This window comes from Macrotis lagotis, chromosome 1 (assembly GCF_037893015.1).
Source record: "Macrotis lagotis isolate mMagLag1 chromosome 1, bilby.v1.9.chrom.fasta, whole genome shotgun sequence".
Classification (NCBI taxonomy): Eukaryota; Metazoa; Chordata; class Mammalia; order Peramelemorphia; family Peramelidae; genus Macrotis; species Macrotis lagotis.
Window position 1 is genome coordinate 63,417,009 of NC_133658.1, and position 14,193 is coordinate 63,431,201.

The 14,193-nt window shown below is 42.9% G+C and overlaps 1 protein-coding gene and 1 long non-coding RNA gene across 4 annotated transcripts in view; one reads left to right on the top strand and one right to left on the bottom strand.

Moving 5' to 3' along the window:
• Window positions 1–3,318, bottom strand: part of LOC141499838 (uncharacterized) — an 8,519-nt gene extending 5,201 nt beyond the window's left edge. Inside the window, exons 1-2 of the long non-coding RNA XR_012471774.1 lie at window positions 3,251–3,318; window positions 447–498 (exon numbers count right to left, since the gene is read on the bottom strand). This is a non-coding gene — a long non-coding RNA (uncharacterized LOC141499838). The remainder of the gene's footprint in view (window positions 1–446; window positions 499–3,250) is intronic.
• LOC141499816 (uncharacterized) overlaps window positions 1–13,913 on the top strand; it is a 22,550-nt gene extending 8,637 nt beyond the window's left edge. The window contains exons 2-7 of one of the 3 annotated variants that reach the window (XM_074202585.1): window positions 3,767–3,868; window positions 9,348–10,328; window positions 11,828–12,025; window positions 12,480–12,626; window positions 13,128–13,345; window positions 13,446–13,913. In XM_074202585.1, the coding sequence (XP_074058686.1) occupies window positions 3,767–3,868; window positions 9,348–10,328; window positions 11,828–12,025; window positions 12,480–12,626; window positions 13,128–13,345; window positions 13,446–13,614 (1,815 nt within the window). In that variant the 3' untranslated portion in view covers window positions 13,615–13,913. Of the gene's footprint in view, window positions 1–3,766; window positions 3,869–9,347; window positions 10,329–11,827; window positions 12,026–12,419; window positions 12,627–13,127; window positions 13,346–13,445 lie in introns of all 3 variants that reach the window. The other 2 variants (XM_074202575.1, XM_074202578.1) reach the window with 2 other exon arrangements.
• The last annotated feature ends 280 nt before the right edge of the window (window positions 13,914–14,193 follow it).

Consider the following 14,193-nt stretch of genomic DNA (forward strand, 5'->3'; position numbering starts at 1 on the left):
AGAAATAGGTTTCAAGAGAATTTCTTTCTACTAGGAGGGGAACAGAAGATGAAAACAGGCAAGTCAACATAAAGTCATTTCCATTTGGAAAGAGTGTTAATGGCTGAGGAGATCTGTGTGTCCCACATGGAAGCCAGAAATGAAATATTGCATATGGAAAAAAGCAGGCCAATTTGACTGGAATGAAGACTATGTGAAGGAGGGTAATAGGAAATGAGCAGTAGTTAGATTGCAAAGTATCTTAAATGTCAGACTATAAATTTTACATTTTATGTTAGAAGCAACAGTCATTGAAGTTATTTGTTTTTTATTGGAGATTGGCATGTTCAGATTAGCATATTAGAAATATCAATTTAGGGGTGGCTAGGTGGTGTAGTGGATAAAGTACCAGCCCTGGAGTCAGGAGTACCTGAGTTCAAATCCGGTCTCAGACACTTAATCATTACCTGGCTGTGTGGTCTTGGGAAAGCCACTTAACCCCATTTTCCTGGCAAAAACCTTTAAAAAAAAAGAAAAAGAAAAATATCAATTTGGTAACTACTCAGAAGATGGTTTGGAGAGGGGAGAATAGGAAATTGGAGAAACTAAGCTGTGTATTAAGCCAGATATGTAATGAAGACCTAAACTAAGTTGATAGCCATAGAAGCAGAGAGAATCAACAGGACTTGATAATCTGTTGCATATGAGAATGGGAAAAGAAAGAGTCAAAGTTGACTTCAAGATTAGGAACCCAGGTGATTAGAAAGTTAGTACTCTCAACAGACAGCGGGGAAGGAAAAATTGGTATTAGGGATCGTATGGGCTCCATTTTGAACATGTTGAATTTTAAATAACCTATGACATCCAGCTTTATTACATATTGACTTGGTTCAGTGCTGAGATGCAAAAGATGGTCCCTGTCCTTAAGGAACTCAGAGTCCAAAAAGGGAGATAGCATGTAAACAATTACATACATACAGTCTCTATAGTCAGGAAAAATGGCAGGGAAGATTCTAGCCTTAACAGAGTTCAGGAAAAGCTTCTTATAGAAAATGGAATTTTAGCTGGGACTTGAAGGAATCTAGGGAAGTCAAGAGGCCAAAATGAGGGGGAAGAGTATCGAGCATGGAGGACAGCCTGAAATAATGTCCAGAACTGAGGATGGAGTGTCTTGTCCAAACATGCCAGTGTCATTGGATCACAGATTAATTGGAGGTATGTGTGGAGGGGAGTAAAGTGTAAGAAGCCTGAGAGGAGGCTACCGGGTTGTGAAAGTCTTTGAATGCCAGACAGAAGGTTTTTATATTTGATTCCAAAAGTAATAGCCATAGAAATTTATTTAGGGTCAGGGGTGGGGGGAGAACATAATCAAATCTTCACTTTAAGAAAATTAACTTGACACTTAAGTAGATGGACTGAAGTAGATAGAAACTTGAGACAGGGAAAACAAAGCTATTGTAATAATCCAGGTGTGAGGTGATAAGGGTCTGTACCAGGGTGGTGGCAGTGTCAGAGGAGAGAAGGGGGCAAATTTGAGATACATTACAAGGGTGAGAATAGCAGGTGTTGGCAAGAGATTGGATATGGGGAGGGGGGTGATGAGAGTGAGTGAGGTTGGAGAATGACCCCTAGGTTGACAGCCTGGGTGATGAGGATGGTAAAGATAATAATAGGAAAGAAAGATCAGAAGAGGAAAAGAAAATGAATTCTGTTTTTGGACTATATATGAAATGTCTATAAGACATCTGGTCTATGATGTGGTAATAGGTTTTTGGAGATGTGAGACTGGAGGTTAGGGCTGCCTAGAGATAACACTGGAAGCCATGGGAGCTGATGAGATCAGCAAGTGAAATACTATAGAGGGGAAAAGAAAAGAGGGGCCCCTGAGAACACCTGCAGTTAATGGGTGAAGCTCCAGCAAGGGAGACTGAGAAGAGTAGTGACATGGAAGCCTAGAGAGAAGAGGGTGATTGACAATGTTAAAGGTTGCAGAGAGATCAAGGAGGATGACTGAGAAAATGCCATAAGTTTGACTACTAAAAGGTCATTAGTAACTTTTTTTTTAGGTTTTTGCAAGGCAAATGGGGTTAAGTGGCTTGCCCAAGGCCACACAGCTAGGTAATTATTGTCTGAGACCCGATTTTTGAACCCGGTGACTCCTGTGCCCTGGTGCTTTATCCATGGCACCACCTAGCCGCACCACCATTAGTAACTTTGAAGAGAGCACTTTCAATTAAATGATGAGATCAGGAGTCAGACTGTAGAAAAAAGGAGAGGGAGGGGGAAAGAAGTGGAGGTATTGATTATAGACAACCTTCTCAAGGAGTTTAGCCACAAAAGGGGGAAGAGATATGGGAAGGTAATGAGGATGAACAGATGGAATGAGGTTTTTTTTATCTAGGATTGGGGAGAAATGGCCATATTTTAGGTAGTGTGGGTGTGTCCAGACTGACATAAAGTTCACAACTAGTTCATACCCTGGAAGAAGTTCCAAGATCATATTCAATGATTTCTCAGTGGTCAGATTTTTTCCTGGGGTAAGATTGTGAGTAGAGATAGAGAATAGTGGTTCCCAGTCTATGGGTCAAGAGTTATTGCAATGTTCTAAATCATTACTTATTAGAGAAATGTAAATTAAAGCATCTCTGAGATACCACCTCACACCTCTCAGACTGGCCAATATGACCAGAAAGGACAATGATCAATGTTGGAAGGGATGTGGGAAATCTGGGACACTAATACATTGGTGGAGCTGTGAACTCGTCCAACCTTTCTGGATAGAAATTTGGAATTATGCCCAAAGGGCAACAAAAATGTGCATACCCTTTGATCCAGCAATACCACAACTGAGTCTCTACCCTGAAAAGATTATGAAAAATCATAAAAACATCACTTGTACAAAAATGTTCATAGCAGCCCTGTTTGTGGTGGCAAAGAATTGGAAATTAAGTAAATGTCCTTCAGTTGAGGAATGGCTTGACAAACTGTGGTATATGTATGTCATGGAACACTATTGTTCTATTAGAAACCAGGAAAGATGGGAATTCAGGGCAGCCTGGAGGGATTTGCATGAACTGATGCTGAGTGAGATGACCAGAACCAGAACAACATTGTATACCCTAACAGCAACATGGGGTGATGACCAACCTTGATGGACTTCCTCATTCCATCAGTGGAACAATCAGGGACAATTTTTGGGTATCTGCGATGGAGAATACCATCTGGATCCAGAGAAAAAATTACGGAATTTGAGAAAAGACCAAAGACTTACCTTTAATTTGGGGGGGGGGACCCATTATCTTACTATGTAGTTCTTCTATCTCTTATACTTTATTTTTCCACCATAAGGATACGATTTCTCTCTCAGATCAGTGTATACCATGGAAACATTGTGAAGACTAACAAACTGCCTTCTGTGGGGGGGGGGGGGGAAGATTAGGGGAAAAATTGTTAAACTCAAATAAAATAAAAAAATTTTAAAAAGAGTTATTGCAATGTGTTCATATGTTCATATCCACCAGTATGTAGTCACAGTACAATTCTTATCATGTGGGATGCTGGAACCATTGCTCCCTCTCTCTCTGACTTGTGCCTACACATCGTGGGAATTGACCTGGTTGTCTGGGTGATGCAAAAAAACACATAGCCCTTTGTTTTATAATTCTCTAATGGACTTCTCATATAATGAGTGTTGTAGTTATTTGTGTTTGATTGGTTTGTATATCATTTGTTACCAAAGGTCCAAAAATTTAAACACCTACTCCTTTCCACTGTTTTCTCCCCCTAGATGCTTTCTTATATATTGAGCTTCCTCCCTCTGTCAGATCAGAAAGAGGCTTCCCTGGTGAATCGAGCTTGGTATTATGCAGCCCAGAGTGCTCTTCGGGAGGTAAGGAATCTTAAGAGTTCAAAGGGATCTCACAAATCACTTAGTCCAACTTTGTCTGAAGCAGAACTCCCCTCATTAATATCCTTACCAAGTTGTTATCCATCTCTAATGATAAGGAACTCACCATTCCCAAGGTGGCATAGAATGATAGAAGAAAATATGTTATAATTTTTTTCATCTAATAAAAATGTTTTCTCTTCCTCATAAGTCTCCTGTTGAAAAAGAAAAACAAACCTCTTGTAACTGATATGCATAATCAAGCTAAACAAATTTCCTCATTGGAAATGATCCCCCCCCCAAAAAAATGCCACATTTGGCATCCTCAGCCTTTCATCACTTTGACAGAAACATGCTTCATCACTACTCCTCTAGGAATCATTGCATTGATCAGAATTCTTGAGTATTTCAAACTAGTTAGTCTTTACAATGTTGTTACTCCTGGTTCTGCTCACTACTCTGCATCACTTCATATACATCTTCCCAGGTTTCTCTGAAACCATTTTTTTAACCTTTTCATGTGGCACAATAGTATTTCATTACATTAATATACCATACTATATTTAGCCATTCCCCAGTTGATGGTATTGTTTCTAAAGAGCTTTACAAAAAGAGTTTCAATAAATATTTTTGTACATATGGGTTCTTTTCTTTTTTCTTTGTTATTTGAAGTATAAATACTGGTGGTATTATCAGGTCAACGAGTATGCATAGTGTGATAACCTTTGTTATTTCAATAACCTTTTGGACACATTTCCACATTGCTTTCCAGAATGTCTATGCCATTTCATAGCCAGGAAGAAGGAAATTTACAGATGCAGACCAACTTCCTTATTTTACTGATTTAAAAAACTGAGACCTCAAGAAGATAAATTACTTGTTCTCAAGATAACACAGATAGTAGTTGAGCCATGTCATCTGGTTTCAAATCTAGAGCTCTACCCATTATGCCCTTTTGCTTCACTGACCTTTCTTTTTTAGAATAGTTCTAATTATTAAGAAATTCCTCATTATACTGAGCTGAAATCATTCATCCTTGTTAAAGCCACTTGTAAGTTTACTTCTAAATGATAATCCTTCAGCTATGTGGACAACATAGTTGTGTTTTTCCCTAAGACATATCTTCTCCAGGCTAAGCATCCTGACTAGATTTGGTTTGGAGTCCTCACCAGGAAGAAGAGGCTTCTTCTAGAGGCTACCCTTTTGGTCTTCATTGGCTTCTCTGCTCATGAGCTCATATTTAAAGACTTGCCCATGGGAGACCTGAAAATAGAACTCCTGGATTCTGTCTCCCCACCTGTTGCTTGGGGCCCCAGTCTATAAATACCCTAACCAAAATCCCCGAGCAGAAACCTGTGGGCTGTCAGTTAGTCCACAGCTGTTACTTAGGGAGTGAGCTCAGGTCACCTGGGTACTTGGCTTACCATGGCACCCAGGAGTCCTCTCTCTACCCAGAAAGAGGCAGAATGGAGGTTCTGTCTAGGCACCTGGATGGTAGCTTTGCTATATTGTACTACCCTTTGATGATTAGGTTTTATAGCCACAGGCTGTTTGCTGGTTTCAGATATGCCAACCTATGGGATATCTAATGTTGTTATCATTTGTATTTTTACTCAATTGTTTTCTCTGAGAGCTGGGAAGAGGTAAGTATAGTGCTGACCAATCTTGCTGCTAAATGAGGGAACGAAAGAAGAGTGAACAAGTTAAGAGCTCAGACCTTCCTAGAGACCAAGAGGGGCTGCTGGCTGAGTTGGCAGATGCTCCTCAAGAACACTTATTCTAGAGTCATAATTCTACACATATACATATTTATCTAATACTATAGTTTCCATCAAGGTACAGCACATTTATGCAACTTGTCTATATGGTATTTAGTCTGTCCTCTTCAAAATGAGCAGTTTTAACATCTCTAAGAGATTTTATTTCTGGATTTTTTTTAGCTTCTCTGTGCCTTAGTTGGTCCCTTTGTAAATAAGTGACTTGGACTAGAGTAACTAAAAGTCCATCCCAGTTTTAAAATTCTACTTTCTAGGGTACTTTTTATTCCTTCTCCTCCCCTCCCCTCTTCACTTGTTCCTTTTCCCCACTGCAGTTGGAAGTCACCATTCTACCTTCCCAAATAGTAAGTACCAGGACTAAGATAGAGAACAGCCATTTCATTCCCCTCTGGGGCAGTTCTTATTCTTCTTAGGCTTTGTTATTTTTCTGGAATTATTCTACATCTTCATTCAGACCAAGGATGATAAGCCCATCTATGACCAGAGAGGCACATTCAGTACCTTATCCCCATTTGTATTGGCTACTCCCCCATCCCTCATGGAAATGGATAGGGTAAAGTTGACTTCTTCTTCTTGTTTCTATTAAGTCCAGCACAAAGGAACATATTGTTGACTTTACCTTTAACCTTTTACTTACAATCCTAAATTATATAATTCTAGTTTTCGATTCTCTTTTGTTGGATTCCTATAAAGTGGTTTACCATATATAATATATGGCTTTTGTAATTAGTTCTATTATTATTTTTGTTGTCTGTTTACTTCTCTGATTTCAAAGGAGTTTCCCTCCCTGACCACTGCTCAGGGATGGAAAAACCATTCAGGGATTAAAACTTGGTAATTCATGTGTGGAAACTGGAAAGAATAGGCTTTTTTAAAAGATTTAAAAATCTTTTCTATTAATTTTTCTTAATTTTATTCATCTTTCTTTACTATTGACAAAAAAAGAATTTTTTAATGAAAAAATTAAAGCCCTCAATATATAACTGCATCATTTTGCATTTTAAGTTCCATTACTTTTCTGTCAAGAGGACAATGGTGTGTTTCACCTTCATTCTTCTTGATTTGTCATTATCCTAATAGTTTTAAAGTCTTCTTTCAGAAGGTTTTTTTCCCCCATAAAGTTATCTTTATAGAAATTGCTCTCCTGGTTCTCTTCACTTTGTTCTGTATCAGTCCTTGTAGGTCTTCCCTGTTTTCTCTGAAACTGTCCATTTTATTATTTTTTTTATAGTATACTACCATTTAATCACATTTATATGCCACAAATTGTTCCATCATTCCCCAAAAGGACAACATCTTAATTTCTCATTTTTGTTACAAAGAGCTGCTATAAGTTTTTTTTGTGTGTGGGGGGGTGGGGGGTGTTTAATCCTTTTCCTCTTTTTTTTTTTGACTAGGTATAAGCCTAATAGTGGTATAACTGGGTCAAAGGTAATGCACAGTTTGGTAACTTTCTAGGCATCTTTCCAAATTGCTTTCCAGAGTGACTGGGCAATTCGTAGCTCTAACAACAATACACTAAGTCTATTTACTTTTCTACAGCCCCTCCAATATTTGTTATTTTCTTTCTTTGTCATCTTTGCCAGACTGATAAGGATGAAGTAGAACCTCAAATTTGCATTAATTTGCATTTCTTTCATTTATAGAGATTTAGTGATAAAGCATTTTTTTTCTGTGATTGTTGATAGCTTCAATTTCTTCCTTTGAGAACATTCTATTTATATTCTTTGACCATTTGTCTACCTGGGAATTGTTCATAGTCTTACAACCTTAAATCAGCTTCCTATATATCTTGGACATGTATACTGATGTCCTCCTTATCAAAGAACCTTGTGGCAAAGATTCTTTTTTTCTGATTACTTTTTCCCCTTCTAATTTTTACTACTTTAGATTCATTTGCACAAAATTTCTTAAATTTTATATAATCAGATAAAATTAAAATTTATATAATTGGATATACTAATTTTTCTCTGTATAATACTTTCATTTGCTCTTTCCCTAGTCATAGTTCCAAAAGGTAATTTCTTTCTTGCTCCTCTAATTTGTTTATGATATGACCTTTACATTTAGTGCCTGTGTCCATTTTGAGTTTATCTTGGAATATGCTGAAAGACACTGGTCTACCCCTAATTACTGCTAAACTATGACCAGTTTTCCCATGAGTTTTGGTATTCTTTCCTCCCAGTACCAGGGCCTTTGGATTTATCAAATGCTATTCTCCTGCCTTTGTTTGCTTCTTGATGATATATACCTAATCAGTTCCATTGATTGACCTCTCATTTTTAAAGCCAGTTCCAAATTTACTGCTTTGGAGTATAATTTGAGATTTAATATTAACAGACAGACTCCTTTTTCTTACCTTTGTTTTCATTATTACCCTTGAAATTTTTATTATTTTTTCTAGGTCTTTAAAATATCTTTTTGGAATTTGGCAAAACAGAATAAGCAAATTAATTAAGTAGTATTGTCATTTAAATTTTATTGGCTTGACTAATAACCAATGACTGTTTCTCCAATTATTTATTTCCATCTTTATTTCTTAGTTAATTGACTATCACAACAAATTTATCTAACAGAAACAAGATCACCATTCTTCTGAATTTTTCACATTTGAGTCATTGAATAAACATTAAGTACTGACTGTGTAGAAACTGGACTAGACTAATAATACTAATAATTTACATTTCTATAACTTTATGCATAACAAGCCTATGAGGGAAATAGTACAAGAAATGCTCCTCTCTTCCATTCTCATCTCAATTCCTTCTTAAATGATGAGTTTCCAATGCCCTGAACCCAGTCTCTCCCAGCTCTGTTCTCTTTTAGGTAGCCTTCCCACACCATCATGTCTGCTGACAAGGTTTTTTTTTCACCCATTGCTTCCTTTACAAGTATCTGCCTTCCTCTTTCCCCACTGGAGTGATCTCTGTGCTCCTGAACAATAGGCTGAGAAGCCAAGAATGTCTGTAGATGTTCTGATCATTTTTTCAGGACTTCATTGGCTACTGAAATGAGCATTCTCTGGGGCTGATAAACCAGGATCATCTTGTACCAGCTTCAAGGTGCCCAGACAAAGAAGATTGCCTTGAGCCTTTTCTTAGTAACTCTTGCCCAAGGGCATTCTTGGAATTTTTCACTTATGTATAATAAATATATTGCTGAATACTCAGTGGCTCCAAGTCTTCCGGGTTTGGGGAGGTAGATTTAGATCCAAGGGTCTCAATGTGAAACAGATGGAATCATTAGCAGTTGATGTGCTCACTCATCTATTCCTAATGCTGGAGACACTTGGCTGCCCTTAGGTTTGGGGGCTGCCACTGGGGATTTGAGGTTCCTCTTATGCTTTCTGCCTGGTTATCCTACCTAAGCATTCTTTCTCTCAAGACCATTCTCCCTGTTGCATAGTACTTAATCCGTTTAGCCACATATGTCCTTTTTTTAGGGACTAAGCTGATACCTCTCCACAGTATCAGCTTTTCCCATTTACTGATATCTCTGGTGTCCTCCATCTTTCTTTCCATCCAATACCTGCTCTTCTGATATCCATATCACCCTGGGACCTCACTCTCACCCATCTCCTCCAGGCCCATTTTCCGTACCTGGACAGATCCAGGTTCTCAGTTTCTCCCCAAACCAGTATAATGCAAAGGCTAAGCATCTCCTTAGTCTATGTCCCAATAGCCTTTTCTGTCTGTTCCCCCCAGATAGACATTCGATATAACATCCCTGTGGCATCTGCCTCCATCACCTCGATCAAGAGCTTGAGTCGAAGGCGTGTATCTTGTGTCAGTCTCACCAACTTGGATGGCTCTTTTGATGCCAATAATGTGCTGCAGTCGGTCTCCTACTACCTGGGCCCACACCTGCACAGCCTCTCCCTAAGTGGGGGCACCCTGTTAGAAGCTTCTTTCATAGAACTCATCACAAGCTGCCCTGGGCTCCAGGTCTTGGACCTCAGTGGTTGCAATAGCCTCTTCAGATCAGGGACACTCCTGGACCGGCCAGAAACAGTTAAGCAGATGCAGGAGGCCCTGGCTAACCTCCGGGAGCTCAATCTGTCTAACCTGCGCTCTTTGGCAGACACCAGCTTTAACCACCTGAGCAGTTGTGCCCCCAAACTGGAGCGCCTCTCCCTGGCCCGCTGCCATATCACCTTTGATCCCCCCCACAGATTATCTGCCCATCAAGACTCTTCCATGCTCTCCTTCCACAACATACTTCACTTCCTGAAAGAACGAGCCAGGCAGCTTGTGGCCCTGGACCTAAGTGGCACAAATCTATCCCCCCAGGCTCTGCAGGCCCTGGTACAGGTGGTGGGGCTTCATCTGCAGGAACTGACCTTGCAAGGTTGCCGAGATGTCTCCACTGAGGCTGTGGTGGCCCTGTGCCATCAGCAGCAAGGCCTGACCAGCCTAGACCTGAGTGGCTGCTCCGAGCTAGGGGATAGGGCGCTCCTGGCTGTGTGCAGGGGTCTGCAGGGCCTGCAGCATCTGCGTATGAAGAAGCTGCAACGATTGACAGACTCTGGCTTCTCAGACCTGCACAGGCTCCAGCAACTGAGAAGCCTGGACATAGCAGAGTGCTGCCTTGTGAATGGAAGGGAGCTGGCCAAGGAGCTGGAATTCCTCAGAGGTCACCCAGCCCAACTCACATCTCTTAGGTTGGCCTACTGCTCCTTACTGAAGGTGAGTGAGGCTCTCCTGGGCCTTCCCTTCTTCCCTAAAGCTCAAGGAGGAAAGAGGCCAAGCATGAGTTCAGACAGGGCCATCCTCCTGGAGCTTCTGGATCCAGGACCACAAGCAAAATCCCATTATTTTCTGTAAAAGTTAAAATTGAGTTTAGATGAACACCAGATACAGTAAGAGCTGACTCCTCCTCTGATGCCTGTTGGGATGCAGCCATAACACTGAGCCCTACCAGAGAGTGCAGGTGGATTGCAAGCTCAGCTTGAGGGTCAGCCACCATCACTTGACCCCAACCACAATGGCCACAATGACAGCACGCATGCTTGAATCTCTTTAAAATTTGCAAAGCACCTTCTTCCAAAATATATATGAGGTAGGTACAAATGCTACCCTCATATTACAGATCAGAAAATTGTGCCTCAGAAAGGTGAGATGAAACTCACCCATGGTCATGCAACTAGATGAAAGGCGAATGAGGACTTTGCAGATCTTAAACCCTTCCATAAATGCCAGCTAGATTTATGAGACCAGCTCTCAGCTATGAAAGAATCAACTTCAGCTTAGGAAGTCAGGACAGGCTGTTTAAGGAGTTGCTGTGACCAAAATAACTGCTTCCTCCCCTCTAATGAGGAGCCTTTCTAGACATTCTTAAAGTAGTCCTTAGGAGACAGGCATACAGACCACTGCTGGGACCATAGTCTGCTATTCCGTCTGTGAGAAGCTCCCTGGGGTCTCCTCTGTCCAAGTCATCCAACATCAGCAGAGGAGGCTTTGGTAGAAGACCACTTGGATCAGCCAAGTGCCCACAAGTGGTCCACATCATAGGAAGGTCTTAGTGACTTAAGGGGCAAGAAGCTACCTGGATGAAGTGGGCTTTGAAGGAAAGGTCAGAAAGAGGGAGCACAGGATCCACCTCCCCTTGCTCCCTACCAGGAAGAATCAGGAAACATCTGAAAATGAAAAATAGTGCTGTTTGACTGGAGGAAACAAAGGCTTCCAGCTAGCAGAGGGGAGAAATTGGTTAGACAAATCACCCAGACCCTTGGATATCAAACAAAGCCATTTGAGCTTGATGTGGGGGACTATGGGCAGCCATTGAAGGCTTTGGAGCAGAATGGTGGCATGACCAGGACAATGCCATAGGAAAGCTGTCTCAGGGAGGGTTCAGTTTAGGGGTGGCAGGTTGGATGAAGTAAACAGAAAAAGAGACTAGAGCAGGAAGATGATTTAGGAGCCAGCATCACAAAGTGCTAGAGCCACACTTCATCCAGCCTCATCCAAAGTTAGACTACAGTGAGAACTTCTTAGCAATGAAAGCTGACAAACAGAAGAATGGAATGGGTGAGTCAGAGGGGCATGGATCTATATCCCTCTTTATCTGCAATGTAAGACACATATAAGACCTTTGATTAGAATTTCTGATGAGGGCAATTCCTGGCCTAAGAAATGATGAGTTGCTCATGACAGCTTCCTCCTCTCCCCTCCCCCTCCCACCCCAGGACTCTTCGGTGATCTCCCTAGCCCAGGGGCTAGGCTCCAGCCTGAAGGTTCTAGACCTGTCTTCCTGTGTGTCCCTCACCAACAACAGCCTGCTGGTCATCTCTGCCAAGCTGTCCCAGCTCACTGTCCTACGCCTCGCTTGGTGTAAGGAAATCACTGACTCGGGGCTCCTGGGGCTGGCGAATTCAGGCGAGGAGGTGAGTGAGCAGTGGAGCTAGGGGGGAGTGTCCTCAGCCCCCTATTTTGTCCTGGTCTGGCTTGAGCCCCGTGTCTGAGAGCAGTGTGGTGTAGCAGGTAGCACTCAGGAGACTGTGGCCCATCTTAGAGCCTCCACTTTCTCATCTGTATAATGGGGACTCGAACGTATTCCTTGCCTCCCAGGGCAGCTCTAAGGAAAGTATTTTGTCAGCTCTAAAATGCTCAAGAAATGTGAGTGCTATTGTTCTTCCTGTGGCCTGGTCTTGCCTGCTGAGACTTCTGAGCAGTGGCCTCAACCTGCTGGAGACCCCAAGCTGGATCTCCTTCATGTGGGAGGAGGTAGGTCTTGAGGCCTCAGCAATCCTCTAACCATCTTCCCATCCCTCTCACCAGAAGGACAAAGGGCAGAAGTTAAACAGGAACTTTGGAGACATGGGCTTCTTCCTCCCACAGCTGCCTCCAGAGCCCTTGGCCTCCCTCGAGTCCCACACCCAAGAGACTCCCACCAAGCAGCTCCCACCCTCATTGCTCATGCTGAGGGCCCTACAGGAGCTCGACCTCACTGCCTGCAGCAAGCTGACAGATGCCAGCCTGGCCAAGGTGCAAGGAGCCCCGGAGTGGAATGGGGGAGCGGTGGGGAGATGGGGGCATGGGTCTAAGGTCTGAAGCATGGGCACAGATCATAGGTTTATAAGGCTGCAAAGAGCCTTAAGGATTGGCTAAACCCCAATTGTACACAGAAAATAGAACCAGAAAAAAAGGAATTGGCTTTCCCAAGGTCACACAAAAGAACTGGATTCTACCAATGACTGGCCTCCCTCTTCTCTTCTGTAATATGGGTCAGACGAGATGATCTCTTGGATGCTTAGATATCATTCAAGATGAACTGGCTAAGTCTTGAGGTTCTATAAAGAACAGAAGCAGGATCCACTACAGGGTCTCTGACCCAACTCTCCCTGTCTGGAACCCAGTGGAGAGAGAAAGGCCTAAGCTTTCAGACTGGAAGGGGCCTGATTCTGGGCTCCCTTGGCTTGGAGGAACACAAGCCTAAGCTACACTGGTCCAGGACCCCATAGATGAACCCAGTGACCCTCCCTGCAGGTCCTGAAATTTCCTCATCTGAAGCAGCTTTCCCTGAGCCTGATCCTGGAGCTCACAGATGCAGGGCTGGTAGCTGTGGCCAAGGGATGTCCCTGCTTGGAGCACCTGTCCTTGAGTCACTGTGGCCATTTGAGCGACATGGGCTGGACTCGGGCAGCCAACTTCTGGAGGAGGCTCCAACACCTGAACCTCTCCAGCTGCAATCAGCTCTCAGAGCAGTGAGTTCCCCTCTTGAGGGTGGAAGGCATGCAGGGGCTTGGCCCCAGACTTAGCAGGGAGGGAAAGGGAGCAGCATTGACTCCTTCCCATCTTCCCCAGGACTCTGGTCACCATCAAAAAGGCATGCCAGCAGCTGAAGGTCCTGGATGTGTCCATGTGCCAGGGCATCAGCATGGCGGCTGTGGAGCGCTTCCAAGCCCAGCTGCCCCAGGTGACCTGTGTACAGTCCCGCTTTGTTGGGGGTGCTGACCTTGCCATGACTCTCTAAATAAAGGTCAGTCACTGAACCTTATCCTTGGCCCACCTGCCACTTGATTCTCCCCTAGAACTTTGGCACCCTGCTGACCACTGCCTTGAGTGCAGGGCTTGGATGCTCCACAATTTCCACCATATTTCCTGGAGTGAGAGGACCAACACCGCTTGTCATCCCTCTTCTCAGTCAAGGAATCCCTTACCAAGAGTGGGGGCACTGGGGAATTGCTTCCTTGGCATTACTTTACCTGTTCCATAGTCTTTGTTGGAGCCTACATGGGGGAGCACCATGCTCTTCCCTAGCTCTTCCCACCCTGGCGCAACACTATGGCTTCCATGGGAGCCTTCAGCTCAGCTCAAAGGGCACCTGATGAGGCCTAAGGAATGCTGGCTTTCAGGGAGCTCATGTTCTTCCCAGTCCCTTTCTTGGAGTCCAGGCCTGTTATTGGTATTTAGGCTGAATCCCAGGGATTGGAATAGCATAAACTCCCTGGATCTAGTCTAGGACTCCCACTGATCACTTCTCACATCTCAGATGAGTCTTGTTTCTGGTATGGAGAATCTGTGCTTCTCCTACAGTTCCTTCATGCTGTGA